General features: G+C 60.4%; 1 protein-coding gene across 8 annotated transcripts in view; it reads left to right on the top strand.

Moving 5' to 3' along the window:
- VPS9D1 (VPS9 domain containing 1) overlaps positions 1–18798 on the top strand; it is a 25969-nt gene extending 7171 nt beyond the window's left edge. For 3 of the 8 annotated variants that reach the window (XM_073308278.2, XM_073308272.2, XM_073308273.2), the window contains 9 exons: positions 602–654; positions 1450–1642; positions 2166–2251; positions 2690–3165; positions 4006–4135; positions 4906–5114; positions 5846–5930; positions 10791–10895; positions 15223–18798. In XM_073308278.2, coding sequence (XP_073164379.1) covers positions 602–654; positions 1450–1642; positions 2166–2251; positions 2690–3165; positions 4006–4135; positions 4906–5114; positions 5846–5930; positions 10791–10895; positions 15223–15316 — 1431 coding nt within the window. In that variant the 3' untranslated portion in view covers positions 15317–18798. The other 5 variants (XM_073308274.2, XM_073308276.2, XM_073308275.2 and 2 more) reach the window with 4 other exon arrangements.

Genomic DNA, 18798 nt, shown 5'->3' with positions numbered 1-18798 from the left:
AGGGGCACAGGCTCATGCTCTCTTCCAGGGAAGAGTTGGGTTAGCAGGTCTAGAGCGTTTGCTGCCTGGGGGGCAGGGGGAGGAGAAATTCATCTCCTGGCGCAGAGGGTCACCACCTGGTCTGACTCCCAGGGGAAAGGCTGGGAGATGGCGCCTCTTAGAGGTAAACCCAGCAGCACTAATGCCATAGTGAGATTGGATTGACTCTGCGAACGGCGGATCGAGCTGTTAAGCAGGAGGGGTGTCTGCAGTGTGTCCCAGCCAGGGCTGCTGGATTCCCCCGGGGCCCCCTCTCAGCCCGGTCACGGAGAAGCAGCCATGCCTCCCCGCTCTCCATGCAGGGCTGCACTATGGTGTCGGTGGGCCCCTGGCCCTGCCTCAAGGGGCTCCGGGTTCTGCCAGGCGCTGACTGCGGGGTGACGTTTGCTTTGATGGCCTCTGCTCACGCGCTCTGTTGAGCCCCCAGCCAGAGGCGTGTGCCTCTGAAGCTGGCTGTGCCAAGCTGCGCCTGGCCGGTAGGTTCGGGACTAGCCCTGCCCCTGTGCGTGGCAGCGGGTGGGTGGAGACACAACTGTGGAGCCTTGACTCGGCCGTGCCCCAGCTTCAGAGGAAGATGGAGGAGCGCAGGCTGCGGCTGCAGGAAGCTGCCAACAGGTGAGCAAGGCCGGGGTTTGGGGAAGGGCCCCTTGTCCAGGGGCCTTTCCCGGGGCGGGAGACCCAGCTGTGGTGGGTGAGGAACGGAAACAGCAAAGCTTCTGTTGGTTAAATGACCCCCCTGCTGGGGAGAACTCCCCCCCTCTGGCTCCCCTCAGCCAGCCCCAGGGACTCGGGGAGGAAAGGCTACTTGTTTGTGGCAGTGCTGGAGAGAGGGATTATGGGTATGCTCGTTTGCATGTCATTACCCCACGTGCTCGCCCATCTCGTAGCTCCCTCCAATGGGAGCAGGGCTCTGGGAGAGGGGTGAGAGTCTGCAGGGCTGCCTTCTGAGTCCTTCCCAGCGCTCTAGTCGAGGTCTCCAGCCCTGTCTCGTTTGGGTTCCCAGCTAGTGCCAGCTACTCCTGTGCCGTAGAGCGAGCAGAGCTGACGTAGAGTCAGAGATGCTCTTGCGTGTGCCCGCACACCCCCCCCACTTGTGCCTGTCCCCCTCCCAGCTCAAAGGTAGGCGACCATGCCGCTAACATACCTCTGGCCTGGCAGCGTATGCTGGTGCTCAGCCCCGGCTGGCGTTCAGGTCAGTTCCCAAACTTTTGGCCTGCTTGCAACATGCCACCTGTGACCTCCCTGTGCCCCTTTCCCTTCCTCGCTGAGAGCGCTGTTTGGGCCAGCCTTCGGGTGCAGCTCCGCGAGTGAGCAGCCCTGTTTCCAGACGCCTGTTCCAATTTGGATGGGTCCCTGCACCGTGGCCGGAGCTGGCTGGGCTCTTGAGGTGTCTGCTGTGGGTATTTCTAGAGTTGGCACCCTGCAGTCTGCCCACCTGGGCGGCACCCAGCCCTGGCTCCAGATGGAAAGGCAGCAGCGGGTCTCTCAGCCTGCCATGTGGTCTCTCTTGGGCAGGAGGTTCTCCAGCAACATCGCCCTCACCCCCGAGGAGCAGGAGCAGAGGGTGCTCTATGCTGCCATCCTGGAGTACGAGCAGGATCATGTGAGTACTGGTGCGGCAGGGCCCTGGGAAGTGGCTCTGGCCGGTCGCTGTCCCAGGAGCCGCTGGACCCTGAAGTGTGGGAGGCCGGCCTGCCTGCCTGCTGGCTCTCAAGCCGTCTGCCGGGGGCTGCCGGAAGGGGACAGGGAGCTGGGAGCTAGCCCCAGCGAGGCCAGGCTGTGGTGGGGGTTACAGAAAGTGCCCAGCCCCGATGCAGGCGTTCTGGTCTCCGTGGCCGTGGCAGCAGGAGAGGAGTGGCGCTGCGGCTTGGCTCCAGCAGTCGAGAGGGCACAGGCCCTCCCTGCTGTTTGACTGCGTCTGGGCAGCAGTGCCTTTCTGGCCAGGGCCAGCTCAGGAACCAGGAGGTACCGTGTGCTGGGGGGGCCGTGGCCTTGCTGAGAGGGGTGGGGAGCGCTGGGAGCTTTGCTGGGTGGGAGGGGTCAGTTGTCTTTTGGGTGGCCTTGTCCAGGGCTCCCCCGGTGGGAGCCGCAGCCTCAGCTGCTCTCTGCTGCTGTCCCCCTCCCAGGAGTGGCCAAAGCTCTGGAAAGCCAAGCTGAAGAAGAACCCGACAGATCTCTCTCTGGTGTCCGGCCTCATCTCCCACCTCCTCAGGTAGCGGCTAGGGGGAGAGCTGATGTGGGCCGAAGGGCCCCCTGCCCTCTCCCGGCCAGGGTGATGGGGGCTCTGTGCTGGGGGGTGCCGGCTGGCCCAGAACATGCCTGGGCTGGGTGCTGTGTCCTGCCGAGTTGCTCCTTGGCTCTCCCAGCCCCAGCAGAGGGGGCAGCTGCCCAGACAGTGACGGGGGGGCTTGCCTGGGGGTACAGCGCGCTTGGCCACAGAACTCCGCCCCTGGAGGGAGGCGCGGTGGGCTCCCGGTGAACCTGGCATGGGGCAGTGCTCCCAGCCACGTGGGTCAGCAGCTCCCGTTGTCCTGGCCGCCCGGTGCTTCCCAGGTGACAGCAGATCCCCATGGGACGGCCTCGAGCGCACCCCAGGTAAGGCCTGGCTCCTCTCCCCTCCCTGTCTTGAGCATCTGCCCTTTGCTTCCAGCTTCCCCGAGCACCCCATTCCCCAGCTGTTGACGAAGCTCCAGCATGCGATCTACAGCAGGCTCTACCCCATTGTGAGCCAGAACCTCGCTGACCTGAGCACCGCTTCCAGGGGCTTCTCCTCCCTCTCGCTGGATGCTGAGGGACTGTTAACCCCAGCACCTGGGGGCCGGAAACTGAGGTCCTCCCAGAGTCTGTACTGCATGGCCTCCGTCCAGGAGAACAAGGTGAACTTGCAACACAGCCTGTCCACGGCGCCCCTGAGCGAGGACCTGGCAACAGAGAGCAGCCTGCAGGAAGGGACGGCTGCCCGCCTGGCCGACAGAGAGAGCTCCTTTGAGGACCTGGAACGGTTCCTGGCAGCGCCCGAGAGCTGGCCCACTGGCCCCCCAGCGGAGCCCCAGGCCCCAGCTGAGAAGAAGGCCTCTCTGCAGGAGCAGCTGAAAGCCATCGTGAAGGACATTCACAACTCAGTGGGTGAGGGGCGTGTGGGGAGTGGTGGGAGGGGTCTGGGTATCCGAGGAGGGGAGTGCGGATTGTTCCAGGGCTTTGTCCTGGGGGAGGGAGAGTAATGCCACAGCCACGAGGACAGCCCAAAGTGCAGGCCCCGGTCAGTGTACCCTCGCGGTCAGTGCAGGCCCATCGCCCATAGACCTAACGGCCTGTGCTATGTCCCAACATGCAACGCTCTGCCCTGCTCCATGCTCAGGGCTGGAGCCTGTCGGGAGGGTGAGGACGTTGGAAATCTGCTCCAAGGGTGGCCTGCCTGTGCCCCCGCTGTGGGGCTCCTCCTTGGTTCTCAGCTGGACAGAGTCCCCTTTGGACGCTCCGCAGAGGGTGGCATGGGCTGCCCGGCCCTCCTCCACATGGGGCGTGGAGGAGGCCCAGCGAGTGAGGCAGTTGTACAGGGCTCTCCTAGCGTCTCTGGCACCTGCGGTGGTGGGCTCCTGGGAGCCGCTGCTGTCATGCTGGTAGGACTGGGAGCCAGAAAACCGCCTCCTTGGTCCGCTCTGACGCGTTTGCTTCCTGCTCCCCTGCCCCTGCCCTTCCCAGGTCGGATTGTTGCAGGCTCCTGGATCTATCCTGGGCAGGGCAAGTGGCACGGTGTTGCTTCTCCGTGACGAACGCATGCAGACGCAGCGTGCATTGCCGGGGGCCCCGCCCCACTCGCCCTGTCAGCGCCTTCAGGACAGCGATGGCTTGGTGGTCCATGGCCAGCCTCTTTCCCCGTACTGCGGCCTGAGCTCCCTTTCCCAGGGTCCCAGCAGTGCTTGGAGATCCTGACCCAGCATGCTGCCTGTAACACTTCCTCCCCAGACAGGCTGCTCTCCCTGGCCCTGCTGGCTTTTGAGGGCCTGAACACTGCCTCCTCCAAGGACCAGTGCCTGGCGCGCATTGAGGAAGCCTTCTTCTCGCCTCTCTGGGCCCCCCTGCTAGCCCTCTACAGGTACCGCAGCTCCCCTGCTCTCCGGCCTTGCCCAGGGCTCTGCCGGCCTGGGGCACTGGGATGGCAGAGAGTGCGGGGCATGGAAAGGGATGCTCATTGTGGGAGTCAAGGCCCAAGGCTTTACCCACCTGCGAGGTGTCTGCTGGGGAGAGTCCAGTTCTCCAGACCGAATACTCGGGGCTTGTGCCGCTCCACATGCAGAGACGTGGAAAGGCCAGTGGTGGCTCTGGTGGGGCTGCTGATCCCTTTCCCACGGACAGCGTCCGTTGCTGCAGGGAGCAGGTGGCCGGCCGTGGGGTTTGAACCCGTCTCCGTGCATCGACATGGAGCGCGGCGCGCGGGGCCCAGTGCTCCTGGCAGGCGTTGCGCCTGTATCCAGGGTCAGGTTGGCTGCAGTCTCTTCCCTCCCTGTCTGAATTCAGAGCAGCCCGCAGGCTCCTAGCGGTACCAGGGCAGCCCTTGGCTGGGCAGAGGTCAGATGCGCCTGGTTTTCTAGCCCATGCCTGTTAATCCCTGGCTCCCGTGTGAGTGGGGCAGTCAGCGTGTGTGTGGCCTCCGCTGCGGGCCCCAGGGAAGGCAGTGCCATTGTGGGGCCTGGCTGGTGTGGGGAGGCACCAGGCTAGTGTAGGGCAGGAAGAACCCAACACGTAGGCTCCCCAGCCCCATGGCCGGGAAGTTCCCAGCAGGGCACGTGGGCGGGATTTAGCAGGACTCTGGGAAGAGAGCATCCTGCCGTGCTCTCCACCTCCTCTCTGCTCTGCACCCTGCAGGAGGGTCTACCAGGCCCGGGAGGTGGCCCTGTCCAGGAGCATGGAGCGCCACAGGAACATGCCCCCTTCGGAAATAGGAGTCTCCGCTAACCTCTTCCCCCAGGACAGCAAGGGCCACACCGCAGGTTCCTACCCTTACAGCACGGCGGTGCAGGAGCTGGGGCTGATCCTTCTGGAGAGCTGCCCGCAGAGGAAGCTGGAGTGCATTGGTGAGGTTCGCTCTTTCTCTGGGGTGCAGGCGGGGGCACCTGTCTAGTGGGACTCATGCCGCTCGCTGGGAGGAGCGGAGAGCTGTTTGGTTACACGATATCGGCTGCTCCTCATTTCTGTCTGCAAAATGACCCTCAAAGAAACAAGAAAGACGTGGACTCCTTCCCTAGTGGTGACCCCTGTGGCAGCAATGGCTGGAGTTGCCACAGGGATGGTAGAGAGGAGACCCGTGTTCAGTTCCTTGCTCTGCCACAGATTCTCCACATCTCTGCCATGGGGGTAATGGCACAGGGAGGGGAGGGGAAATCCGTTTGAGGTTGCCAGGTGCTCGGATGCTGGTGCCATCGAAGTACTTAGGAGAGTCCGGGAACGAGCTGTGATGGCGACCGGGCCAGCCCGCACGGTGGGGAGCAGGAGGGGAAGTTACCGTGAGACAGTGTGTGTGAAGACTTGGGCTCTCGAGACCCCATACAGTAGCCGTCCTCTCTTCGCCAGGGTTGGGAAGAGATGTGGGCAGCTGATCGATCGAACCCTGGTGCAAATGCAAAGGGCGGGTAGATACCTGGATCCCAGGGTCTGCTCTTGGCCCCAGCATGGCCCAAGGAAGCTGCTTTGCCATCCCCACTTCCTGCTGCAGTACAAGCCTGGGGGGCCTTTGGATGCAGGCAGCCCCCCTGCCCCCTTCCCCCGTGCATGTTGTCACTAAAGCTCTGTGGTTTGCAACTTGCAGTACGAGCCCTTCGTGTCATCTGCGAGTGTGCCGAGGAGTACTGCACTGCCCGGGAAAGCTGGCCCCAGCCCGGGTCCGCAGCCATGTGAGTACAGCCTGGCTCCCAGGGGGACACACCAGAGATGGACACATGGTAGTAGGGCATTGAGCCCAGCTGGAGGGGAAGGCGGGGGGCGGCAGGGCAGTAGAATCTAGCATCAATGGAGAGGAGTTGGGGGGCAGCTGCAACACTTGAGCACGCCCAGTCCAAGCCCCAGAGCTCTGTGCACCCCCAGGGCTGGAGGAGCCTGGTGGGTTCACACCAGACACTCCTCCAACAAGTGACGAGCCCAGGCCCCTGCCTGCAGGAGATAGCTGTTGGTGAGCTGCTTTGGGGGTGTTACTCTCTTCTGGGCCGGCCTGGGGGTTGCTGCTCCCTTGCTGCCGGGCTAACCTGATTCTGTGGCCCACTGCCCCGTTGGAGGGCAGGTTCCCTGTGGCTCAGTCTTGTCTCTGGGCTGCACCGGGACTGCTCTGTGTGAAGTCAGATCCTGCCTGTCAGCCAGGCGTCCGTGGTCTAGCTGCAGCTTTAGCAGGGCTGGGCCTTGACGGATAGTTTCCGGCAGCGCCTCCCGCCCCACGCGGCTTCTCCTGCTGATCCCAGGCAGAGCTCGGAGCTCGGTCTGTGGCAGGGACTCACTGGGGCCAGGGCTGGCAATTAGCGAGCTTTGAATCTGTCACTTGGACTTAGCCAGCCAGCGGGAGACAGGGAGTGAGAGCAGGGATCTGAGTCCCAGCAAGGCGCGGACGTGGGGACCAGCGGCTCACTCCAGTTGTAGCTCTCGGGAGGAGGAGGGCGCCAGGTCTGTCAAAGGCATTGAAACGGAAGGAGGGAGACAGGCTGTGACTCGGCTGCCTTGTTCGAGAGGGGCGGGGAGGGGGGGAGGCAGGAATAGCTGCAGCTTCTGCTCCGAGTTTGGACTGGGACCTCTCCCCATGAAGTGAGGGGGAGCGAGGAACGCCAGGCTGAGGTGCCGGCTGTGCGGGGCTGAACCCACCCGCTGCAGCACCCAGAGGTGGGGAGGAGACTCCCTGCACTTACTGCTGGGCTGTTTTCCCTCCTTAGTTCGCTGGTCGTGTAAAACGTGCACCAGCCAGTGTCGCTCTCAGCCGCTGCCCTGCTGCGGCTTGGCCCGGCTGGTCCTGCTCTGCGCTGCCTCACCCGTCCCCAGCTCCCTCTGGCCATCCCCAGCCCGTGTTCCTGTTCGGCTCCGCTTGCCAGGCTGTCACCGTTGTGTGGGCCCACCGGGAAGTGCTGCCCTCGGAAAGCTGGCAGCCTGCTGGCGTGTGGCACAGACCACCCTGCCCAGCGACGGCTCTGTCCCTTTCCGCTCCCCGCTGTGAGAGCAGCCAGCAGAGAGGCGTCGGGCTGGAAGGGAGCTGGAGAGGTTATCTAGGCCAGCCTACCACGCTGAGGCAGGGCCACACGTCCCTAAACCTTCCCAGACAGGTGTTTGTCCAGCCTGTGCTTAAAAAGCTGGCCCTCCAGTTTCAGTGGGGAGAGGAAAAGCCAGCTTTCCAGCCCCCTGTGCTGCACATGAGCAAGGGCCCTCTGGGGCGAGGGTCCCCCTCGGCAGAGTCCGCAGAGCAGGGTCCTGGCACTGCTGCTGGGAGGGGGAGAGTCTCCTGCTGTGGGGTACCCCGGGATGCATTTAAACCTCTGCCCCTGGGGACGGCTGGAATGTAACCCTTGCTGTGTGGGGCTGCGGGACCTGGAAGCTGAACTCCTCGAGTCAGCAAAATGCGCAGTGGGCTCTGGGCTTCGTTTTCAATCCCACAGAGATGAATAGAACGGATGTTCAGACACCTCCCCGCGAGCTCCTGAGGCTGGGCCAAACGGCAGAGACCTGCTGTAACTTGAGGGCCTGCGGCCTCCCCTGCTTGCCCCCACAGCTCTTCAGGAAGTAGCAGAAGTGAGAGACAGGCCAGGCCTGGTTCTCAGCTGCACTGGGCTGGGGACTGCACATGGAAACGCCCAGGGCCAGCTAGGCGAGGCAGCAGGGAGCTCTGCAAAGCAGCCAGGCGTGTGCGCCCTGAGCCCAGCTGGTAGGGTGACCAGACGTCCCGATAAAACGGTCGGATATTGCGGCTTTGGCTTCGTCAACTCCGGCTGTGTTTGTTTCTGTTTTGCTTCCCCCACGTGTCCCGATATTTTCTTCTCTTCATCTGGTCACCCTACCAGCCGGCCCAAAGCTTCTCGTCCAAGCCGTCATGGCCGTGCTGCATCCTTTCCCAGGGCAGCCGGTAGGTGGCACCCTCCTGCTTCATGTTGCAGCTTCTGCCTTCACACCCACACCCCCTTTCCCGTGGTACAAAACCCTGGCGGCTGATACCGCAGGAGACCCTTCCTGCTGGGCTGTGGTTGCTGGAGCCCTGGGCAGCTGCCTTGCCCCTCTCATTCCCCGTGTTCCACCCTATGCCTGTGGTTGCTGTCCATCCTGGCTTCTTGGGGGATCCTCCTGCGTCCGTCGTCTTAGGAGACGAATGATCCTGAAGCCCCTTCAGGGGCCTGCGTGCATCGTCGTGCTGCGCTGAGCTGGCCCGGTGCTGTGGGGCAAGGAGTTCGTTTTCCCTGCCTGTGCCTTTCTTCTGGTTTCACGCCCCCCCCCCACCCTCCCCAGGCCTCTCTGCTACAGTCACACCTGGTTCCAGCCCTCCGTGTTCCCCCACGGCCTGGTTCTGGCCCTCCGTGTCCTCACAGCTAGCTGGTGTTGGCTCTGACCCTGGAGGCTGTTCTGTGTCTCCTGCTGGCTCTGGCTGTTGGGCTCCCTGATGGAAGCTGGCAGGGCTCCTCCCCAGGATGGCTTGTCAGTGACCGATCCTGATTATTGCTGCCCGTGCCCAGCAGGACCCAGGGACCCTAGCCAGGGTGATCAGCTTTTGCTGTTCATTAATCCCTTGTTGGCTGGGGATGTCTGCCCCCCTGAACCCCCAGCACTGTACATTGGGCGGTGCTCCTGCCCCTCCCCCCCGGGCCCTGCACTGTAGCCTCTAGGAGCTGGGAGACTCACTGTGGGGCTTGCAAACCCCCCCCACTCGCCCCCCGCTCTCCGCAAGACTCCCAGGGCTGCAGGTAAGGCCTGGGCTCGCTCTGCCCTGCCCCGGCTCGGCTCCCTTCCAGCTCAGTGTTTGGGGTAGGGGCAGTGAAGGCTGCCTGGGGGGCCGAGCAAATCCCTGCCCAGGGCTGGCGTCCGCATCTGAGAGCGGGCGTCCGTGCTTGTCGGAGAGTCTCTGAACGGGAGAGCTGCAGGTGTCAGCATACGCTTGCTAGGTGTGCTCTGCCCAGCCCCTTGTCCGGCCGGCAGCACTTCCTGCCATTCCAGCCCTGGGTCCCCTCTCCTCTTGGCCAGTGCCCCTCAGTCCTGCCCTGCTGCCCCGTGAGTGCCCCCATGGTGCCATTCCAGCCCTGGGTCCCCTCTCCTCTTGGCCAGCGCCCCTCAGTCCTGCCCTGCTGCCCCATGAGCGCCCGCATGGTGCCATTCCAGCCCTGCAGCATCTAGTCCTAGGCCCTGCCCATACCTGTGCTCCCAAGTCAGGTGCAGTGACCCCTCTTCGGCCAGTCCCAGACACTCCCCCTCTACAAAGGGGTGAAGTTCAGAGCCATCCCTTTTCCCTTGGCCACTTAACTCCAGTTGAAGTTTTTGCACCAGTGGAGAGGGGTTTTTGAAGTGCAGTTTGAAAGCAGGAGCGTTCCCTGTTCCCATGTCACACTGACTCACCGTCCCGGGGTGGCGTACAGCAGAGCGGTGAGTGCTGGGGGGGAATGGAGTCTGCTGGCAGTTACCCACGGCATGTGTCACTGCTGCCAGCCAAGCCCTGGTGATTCACGAAGCCGGGGCCTTCACACCTAGTGAGCATGCCAGCTGCACCTGCGGCATTCACCACAGATCAGCCACTGTCCGGCCTGACAGGAACCGATGGTTCAACGTAATTACAGCTGCCCAGTATCTGCAGGGACGCCCCTTGTGGTCTTGCTGCTTAGCCCTCGCTAACCTGGGTACTGACTGCTGCTTTAAAGTGACAGGCATGGGCTGCACTGGGAAGGGGCCCTTTGGCCCAGCTGATCTGTGCTCTCCAAGCATCCCCTCTGTCCAGTGGGGCTGGAACCGTGTGTACAGTGCGGGTCCTGAGAGCCATTGAACCAGACGAAACCCTGGATATGATGGAAACCACATCAAGCCAGGGGTGCAGCCGTCCCCCTCGTTCCAGCACCTACGCCTCTGTCCTGCCTGCTCGGGTTTCTGCTGGGCTCCTTTCTGCCCCTGCGTTCTGAGTCTCTGCTGGCGATGCCGCATGGAACAGAAAACCCGGCTGGTGTGGTTTCCGGCCGGGCTGGCAGTGTTGGTGCTTGGGGAGGCTGAATCTCGTGTTGTCCTTCTCTGGCCCCTCCCTCCTGGGGATTGCAAAGCACTTGGCAACCCAGCGCCTCTCGCAGCACCTCTGGGAGGAAGGTAAATAGTCTCCCCAGATAGGGAAAATGAGGCACGGAGAAGGTGGTGACGTCCTGCAGTCACACAGAGGGCTGTTGGCAGAGGCCGGCACAGAACCCAGGCCTCTGCCGGGCCACGCTGCTCCCGTCCTTCACTTCTGAAGTCAGTGCTCTGGGTCTGGATCTCCTGTGGGAAAATCCTGTTACCCATTAGAGTTGGTAAGTTACCTTCCCTGTCCTGCTGCCCCTTGGCCAGGCTCCCCTCTCCTGACGGTGACCAACTGCAGCACACAGGCTCCCAGCAGGCCCCCTGCTTCACCTGGAAATGCCTTGTTCGCTGATGATCCGCCTGCAGTCGATGGCAAAGGCACTGTGGCAAACCCTCCGCCAGCCGGAGAAGGACCTGCCGGGGTGGGGGGGTGTCAGCTCCTTTGGGAGACTAACTTGATGCTGACCTGCGACCTGTGCCCCCTACAGTGGTGCCGACGACCTCTTGCCCATCCTGTCCTACGTGGTGCTGAAGAGTGACCTCCCCCAGCTGGTCGCAGAGTGTGCGGCGCTGGAGGAGTTTATCCACGAAGGGTAGGGACGGGAAGGGGGGATGGGGTGGGAATTCCTCCTGCTGCCTCGGTTCCTTTGGCACTGCTGGCTCTGTGCGCCACCCATTCCGGACTAAATAAAGCCGACTCTGCGTTTCCGGGGAGTTAAAGCCCTGGCTGCTCTGTGCCCCATCCCAGTAGGTGATAGGCCAGTGAGTGGGTGAGCTGGCCCTCTTCCTGTGGCAGCTGGGAAAGGGCTGGCACCGGAGCGGGGGTGGGTGGAGAGTGCTGATATGGGAAGGTTATGGTCTTTGGGAACCTTGCAGCAGATACTTCCTGCCCTTCCCCAACTCCACTCCTTCAGCCGGGACGCTAACCAGAGCAGGGCACCACCCACAATTCCCCTCTCCTGCGCTGCTTTGCCTTTCCCTTGGTGCTTATTCCCAGCAAGGCCCCTGGAGATTTGCTGTAGGCTTCACCACCCGTTGGATCCCCCAGTGTCCCGTTCCCAGCAGCAGCCACTGCCTGGTGCTAAGAACTGGGGAGCAGAGCCATATTGTGTGTTTGGGGCCAGTGGCCTCTTCTCCCTGGGCAGTGATGACAGCCTATCACCCCTCTCGAGCACCCTTCCAGCTACGCTCTAAGGGACCCGGCCGTTCAGCTATGTCGCAATCGCTTCCCTCCGGCAGGGGGGCAGAACCCATCACAACACAGGACCAGATCTAGCTCTCGCCTGCCCTTCAATGTGAAGCTGCAGGGAGAACTGAGACATAGGGACTGGGCTGGGTGCTGGGGCCACGTTGCTGTGGGAAGAGCTGTCCTGGAACCGCAGCTTCCATCCTGTGAATATTTCACCTTTCGGAGAAAGTGCTGGTTCCAGATTGGAGCGAGGTGCTGGGTGTGAGATTCTCTGCGGGACAGACCCATCCAAATAGAGTCTGGTTTGGAAGCACCAAAATGGAGCTTTTCAGAGATTTCTGTCCCTGGCTCCGTGGCCCGTATGCTGTGCTCCCTCGGGAGCTGCCGCAGAGCCAGGAGCATGGGGAGGAAGGGAGCCTGGGCAGGTGGGCTGCCTTCATGGCGTCCGCAGAAAGCTGGCTGTTGGAATGGAATTTCCTGCAGAATGTTTTGGTTCCATGAAATTGGCACTTTCCAGTGGGTAACTTTGCACCAGCTCTAGCCAGGGGCTCTTTAGTGGCAGCTCCCAGCACAGGCTTTGTGCTCCGTCCAGGCTCTGGTTCCTTTCCCACAGCATCCGCTGGTGCTGGGTACTCGACAGCATCTCGTCCTGCAACACCCAGGTGTTCCTTCACCTTGCAGTGCCCTGCGCTTCCTTCTTAGCCTGAGATTTGAGTGCCTAGAACCTCAAATTGCTTAGACTGCGTCTCTGCTGCCCGGGCTCCCTAGGCCGAGCCTGCCCCAGGGCACAGCTACGGTGCCCTTGTGGGTAAGGCACTGGGCTGGGACTCAGCAGATGTGGGTGCAGTTCTGACCCCTGCCACAGACTCTTAGGTGACCACGGGTGAGTGCCATAACCCTCAGGGCCTCCATTCCCCACCTGTAGTGCAGGGAGCCCTGTAAGTACTGGAGAAAGTACACCCTAAGCCCATCGGTCCCCCTTCCTCCTAGAAGAGTGGTGACCTGCCTCCTACGTAGGCTTCAGCGCTGCTCCAGTTTGGGAGCCGCCCCTGCTGGCACCACTGAAGAGGGGAGTCTCCGAAGTCTGGGAGGCTGGACCTGCCCTGCCACCTTGCAGCTGCGCTGAGTGGTTTGGGGAGCTGCTTGTGTGGGTGAGGCTCCCTCCGACTGCGCATCCCCTCAGGAATCCCCATGGCGAGGAGAGAGGAGCAGTGACCCTGCCCGTGCCAGTCGCAAAGGAAGCGCACTCCAGAGGCTTTAGAGACCCCTGTAGAAATATGGCAAACTCTGTGCAAACCACCCCCTACTCCCCGTTCACGCCTGCTTTCCACGGCTGAGCTGAGCCAGCAGTCTGCTGCCGCGCCCTGATGTGTAACATGTCTGAGCAAGGCATGAGTGTCTGGGCAAGGTGGGCAGCCCGACTGCAGCTGGCAGGGCCCAGCTGAGCCCTGATGGTACAGGCCAGGCAGCTGAGACAAGCATGGGGCAGCCTGGGATGTATTTGAGAGGGAACTCAGCAGAGGAGGTGGCTGGTCCCCGCCCTAGAGCTGCTGCTGGAAGAGTCCTTCTGCACTGCTGCTTTCACAGGGCTGAGACCTGACGTCTGTGCCACCCCTGCGAATCCCCCTCCCCCTTCTACCTGCAGATCAGATTTTCAATCCCTCCCCTGCAGCTCTGTTCCCTGCATGCTGAGATCCCGGAGGGCCCCAATTGGGCCATGTCCTTGGTGGGGAGTGGCAGGGGGACCCCAGGCCCCAAGGAGTTAACAGTGCTTTCTCAGCATGGCAGGGGAGGGAGGGAACCACGCTGTTGGTGGCCCCAGGAAAGCAGAGCAGGGGATTTCTGTATGCAGCGTGTCCTCCTCACTCCTTTGCACGTCCCACTGCCCAGGCACTGAGCGATAACCCAGCAGGCTCTGGCTCTGCACGGTCAGGGTTCCAGGCAGGCCGCCTCGCCACGGCAGAAGCTCTTGCCTGTTCCTACTGAGCCATCCTTGTGATCCTGTTGGCTCCAGTCAAACCGGCTCCTCGGGACAGGGCCTTGCAATTAAAGGGGCTGCAGAATAGAGGGGCTTTAATCTCTCTGATGCTCTCACCGGTCCCCCCGGTCCTTTGGCAGCAGCTGTTGGGCTTGTCATGTGCAGAAGGGGTTGGGAAGAGCAGGCCCTGGCAGTCGAAGGGGGAATTGGTGGGCTCAGAGGACACAGCTCGGAAGGATGTGGGGCACTGACCCCTGGCAGGGCTGCATCCAAAGGTGGCTGAAGATGCCTCCTTGGGAGTGTTCCAGCGATGTGCCCCCACTGAGCCATTTGGGATTCAGGGTTCCCATCCTTCCAGAACCCTCTGACTTCGCAGGATTCCCTGTGGGCGGGAAGAGGCCTGGCCCTTCCGTGGGGAGCGCTCTACTCTCAGGGAGAATTTATTTAAATCATCGATTTTAATCATGATTTGTATCTGTACTTTTAGTTATTTTCCTAAAGAAAGGTTGATTCTCATTGGTTGGTAACCATTGAAACATGCTGATTTGCAATTAAATATAGCCTTTATGCTAAATTTGGTACTGCTTTTTGCTAATCAGGAGAATGCACTGTATGTAGAAACATTTATCTAAGCACTTATGTAGCTTAACTTGCATTCATTGAGATTTTTCATTGTTAGGAAATGGTGAGTGATACATTTCTGATTTACTGGATGATTAATATTTTACTTGTGATTTGTGTCCAGTTCTGTTTGGATAGAAATTCAAATTCAATTAAAAATCCAATTACAAAACCTGCATTTAAATTTTTTAAAATTTAGTAGAACTTCCATAACCGTTCTGGAGACATAAGAAAAGTTATTTGAAAAGTTGATCAAACCATGTTTTGCATTTCACACTAACTGATTTGATACACAAAGGAAGTATTGTCTGCAGCTAGTAAACTGAAGAGATTGTTTCCTTCTAGGATGATAGAACTAGTAGATCGCATCCTCTCACACCTGCTATTTTTCAGAGAACGGAAGAGGAAAACAAGCTTTCCTGCTTTTTCAATCCCGGCTGGTTTCTTAACTTTGAATGAGCTAGTCACTGAACTGAACGAGTTGAATAAACTGACATAAACACAATATTCTCTCTGCATCTGCAGAAGAAGCTGCTGCTGTCAAAACCTGGTTTAGCCCTTCCACAAAGTCAGGCTCCAGGAGCTTAGCCAGGGACTTCCTCCAGTTCAGGGCTTTGACTTTCTTTAAAACTGGGCAGCAGACACGTATTGCTTCATATTCCATTTAATGTAAATGATTGTAACAGATGATAATAACTGGAGGCCTTAACATAGGTTGTCGATTTCAGATTTAATTTTAAATGGGTTTATTTTTCAAACAGAACCCTGTATTTGCTGTATCCCCTGCTTGGCTGTTAACCCAGAGCACTCGCCACCGGGATAGTGTGGAGGCCAGCGGTCTGGGAAAGAGAGGGGAGGGCTAAGCTTACCCTCTGCGGTGGCCTTGGACAAGTTGCTGCCTCTGTGCCCATGGGTGGGACGGGGTGATCGCTCTGGGGCATGGCGAGTGCATGCCGTGGAGGCTTAGTGCTCGCAGTGGAAAGGGGTCAGAGCTGTGCCTGCAGGACCAGGTGGGTGGTGCGTGCCCCACTAGGAGATGGGGTGGGGCTCTCTCCAAGGTGGGTCATGCTACTGATTGAAATCCCTTCCTGCGGCTTTCGGGGTGCCCTGATCTCTCTTGTTTCCATGCCAGGTACCTCATCGGCGAGGAGGGTTACTGCCTGACGTCCCTGCAGAGTGCTCTGTCCTATGTGGAGTCCTTGCACGGGGGAGTCCTGGTGAAGTAATGAGGCTTTGCATCTGCCTGCTGAGCAGATGGGCCCTGCCCTGATCACTCAAACCCCTCCTCGGCTGGGAGATGCAATGGACACATGTCTTCCAGAGACGCGACATGGGGCCAAGGGGCCCGACTTGAAGAGGAAGGACCAGACATTCCCCCCTTCCCTACCCCCCTTGTCCTGCCTGCTGTGAAGGGCAGGGCATGTTCTGTGCAATGTTTTGGGGTGGCAGTGGACCCGGGGTTGCTGCTTGGGTTGCTCTGCACCCGTCATGCTAACTGTAACCACTACAGAGCGAGAGGAGAACGGCCCACGGGCTGCTGACGGGATTCGACCGGTAACTGCTGCTGCTCGGGCCTGTATTGATGCTTTTTAGGAGCCTCTTTGCTGCTTTTGTGCAGGGCTTCCTCCAGCCTCCCCCTGGAGCACAGAGTACAGGGGCGGGGAGGGGGCCTGCAGGGGGCAGTTACTGTCCCAGGGTCCCATCCCCCAAGTGGGGAGCTCTCGGCCCGGACAGCTGCCCTTGCTGAATCTAGGGAGGGCTTTGAGCTGAGCACAGGGTCTCCTTGGGGGCCACCAGACCTGGCCCGTTTTGTAGCCTCCAGCAGCTGCCTGGCCAGAGTGAGTGTTGGCTGTTGGTGAGGGAAGGCCTGGGACAGGTCCCAGCTCTGTGACCCCCTCGGCTCGAAATTTGCTCTTCTGCCTGTTCGTGCCCTGTGCGGCCACTGCAGGGTCCCTGGGTGCTGCCTGGAGCCAGCTACTTCCTGGGTGCTGCAGCGTCCAGCCTGGGCGGTTTCGTCCTCAGTCTAAGGGACATTGCCACCGTGGTGCCGGCACCAAGCTCCTCGCGGCTGCAGCGGTAGGGTCTGCTCACCCGCCCCCTGGGCTGCACCCGCGTTTGAACTGTGTATTTAATGTGTGTGAGAGAGAGAGCGAGCGAGCGGTTGTGACACCCCACAGCTCAGCTGCTGCCCGAGGAGCCCTCTGGGGCCCGTACTGGAGTCCGATTCCTCCTGGACGCGCCAGCCGAGGCAGAGCTAGCGTCTGTGCACACCGATCGGCCGTGGAGCCTGAGGCTAGTGTGTGTCGGGGGTGGGGGGCAGCATGTTCCAGCCCCTAGAGGAGAGTTGGGCAGAACCCCTGTGTGTGTTCTCCGTGCACGGCTGCTCAGTTCTGACCAGTCAGCGGCTTGAGGGGCAAGGATATGGCACCGCTACCCCCCAGGCTGGGGAGTGCTGTGTCCATGGAGAGCTAGGGCTGCAGGGCAGCGATTTCCCCTGCCTCAGATGCTGGGCTCGTTTTGGCTGGAGCTTTAAATGCTACTGATCACAGGGCAAAATCCCTGCTGATGAAAAACTACTGGATTTTCTGGAGTTACTTGAGATCCTCCCTGAGGCGGGCGGCTGAGCTGGCCATGGTGCCTGTGAATGGGGAGGTGAGTGGAGAACCTGGTGTGTCACCCAGGAGCAGTGTCGGACGGTCCGTGCCATGCCAGCTCCCTTCTGGCTCCCCTTCAGGGAGATTGGAGGCAGGGTGGTGGCACCGCCTGGCTGCGCCTCTACATAGGAGCCGGAGGGGGGACATGACACTGCTTCTGGGAGCTGCTTGAGGTAAGCGCCACCCACAGCCTGCACCCTTGACCCCCTTCCGTGACCCAACCCCCTGTCCCAGCCTGGAGCCCCCTCCTGCACCCCAAACTCATTTCTGGCCCTACCCCAGCACCCACACCCCCAGCTGGATCCTGCACCCAACCCCCAATTTTGTGAGCATTCATGGCCCGCCATACAATTTCCATACCCAGATGTGGCCCTTGGGCCAAAAAGTTTGTCCACCCCTGGTATATGGAGACCTTGGCCTGCTTCACACCATGGCAAACACCACTGAAAATCCTTCTGACCTTGTGTTACAGAGACAAGACAAGGAAAAGCAGATAAAGCCTTGCCCTGGAAAGTGTTAACAACATCCCCTGTTTGCTGTCCCTGGAGAGCTTTTAGCTGCCAGAGCTGGGGAAAGGAGTGAGCTGAGCTGGGTGCAGCCCTCCTTGCTGCTGTTCCTGTTCTGTTTCTTAAGGAGACAAGACCAGACGAGCATGCACAAGGGGAGGGGAAGGAACAGCAAAGAGACAATGCAACTTCTGTCTCCCATGCTGACTTCTGATAACCTCGCTGGTGGGAACACATTGGTATGGCATACAGGCTGCACAGCTCCGGCAAACTCGTTCCAGCATCAGGCTGGGCGGGGCACTGCTTGTAGCTGCCTCTGGGCTCCCAGTGGTGTGGCAGAATATACAGTCTGGGTCAGCTAAGCCAGGCTGAGGGGAAAGGAGAGAGAGGAAAGAGAAGAAATAAGGTGGGGAAGCAAAAGGACCCCAGTGGGCGGGGGTGGGCAGGAGATGAATGCTCACGTCCCAGGTGGGGGTTGACCTGGCCCAGGCTTTGACGTTATCTGGGTCCCTGTCTCTGGCCTGGCCTGGTCAGGGTGTCTCTCTGGATTAGTTTGACAAATGCCCGGGATCCCAGGAGACGGGGTGGCAGCCGTGATGGTGAAGCTCGTTTAGGTTGCTAATTTTTCTCCCCAATGTGTCTTTAAGGAGCCCCAGGAGGTGGTGGACAGCATAGCCCATCCCCTCATTATTCTGTCTGCCAGTTGGGCCGAGTTTCCTACACACCAATTTTGGTTCCCTGATTTCTGGTTCCACGTGTCTCGTTCACCAGGCATGATCTTAACATGATCCTTGAGTTACAGCAATAGGCCTCTTGGTTAGACTGACTCGGCCCTTCTGTCTCCCATTGCGCCTTTTCCCACCACCACCTGTTCTAGGTGATTGTGAGAGCTTAGAACTCGTGCACTTGTCACAGCTGAGCTCACCGTGTGGGTCCAGTTACCCCAGCGGGGGCCGATCTGCTTCACTCCAGGAATCCGCTCCGCAGCTCCTGGGGCCTGGACTCCCAGGTGCTCACATGAGAGCGTCTGAGCCATGATCACCCCCCCCCCCCGCCCCCAAGTGTGTCTTGGGAGCCATCTTGTTCCAATCACTGGGCTGGCTGGTAGGACTGGCGCAGCTGTTTCCCTTCATAGAGCCCTGGGCTTCTTGGGCGGGGGGAGAGCTGGGGCCACGCTCAGTCAGCTGGGGCCTTTGCACCATGCTCAGCTGGAGCAATGGCTGACCTGTGCTCCTCTGGCAGCTTCCCTATGTGGGAAGGCAGGAAACAATGGGAGCTGCCTGACGCCCTCTTGCATGCAGGGGGAACCTCCACCCAGCATGGTGTTTGGGCTGCCGCAAGAGATTTCTTCTGTTTCGAAGCCACCTGCTCTAGCCATTGAAGGCTGAGCAGGTGGCTGGTTGGGGGCTAGGCTGTGTGTGCAGCAGGGTGTTTTCTGTCCCTGCCATTCACTGCTCCACTCTCTCTCTCTTTCAAGGCTGCTTTGTTTTACTGTAGCATCTTCCTGCGGTGGAGGGATTGTAGCGTAATAAATGTGGTTGCTCCCCC

Source organism: Lepidochelys kempii, chromosome 12 (assembly GCF_965140285.1).
Source record: "Lepidochelys kempii isolate rLepKem1 chromosome 12, rLepKem1.hap1, whole genome shotgun sequence".
Classification (NCBI taxonomy): Eukaryota; Metazoa; Chordata; order Testudines; family Cheloniidae; genus Lepidochelys; species Lepidochelys kempii.
Note: the sequence above shows the minus strand (reverse complement) of the source record. Positions and strands in the feature narration are given on the sequence as shown.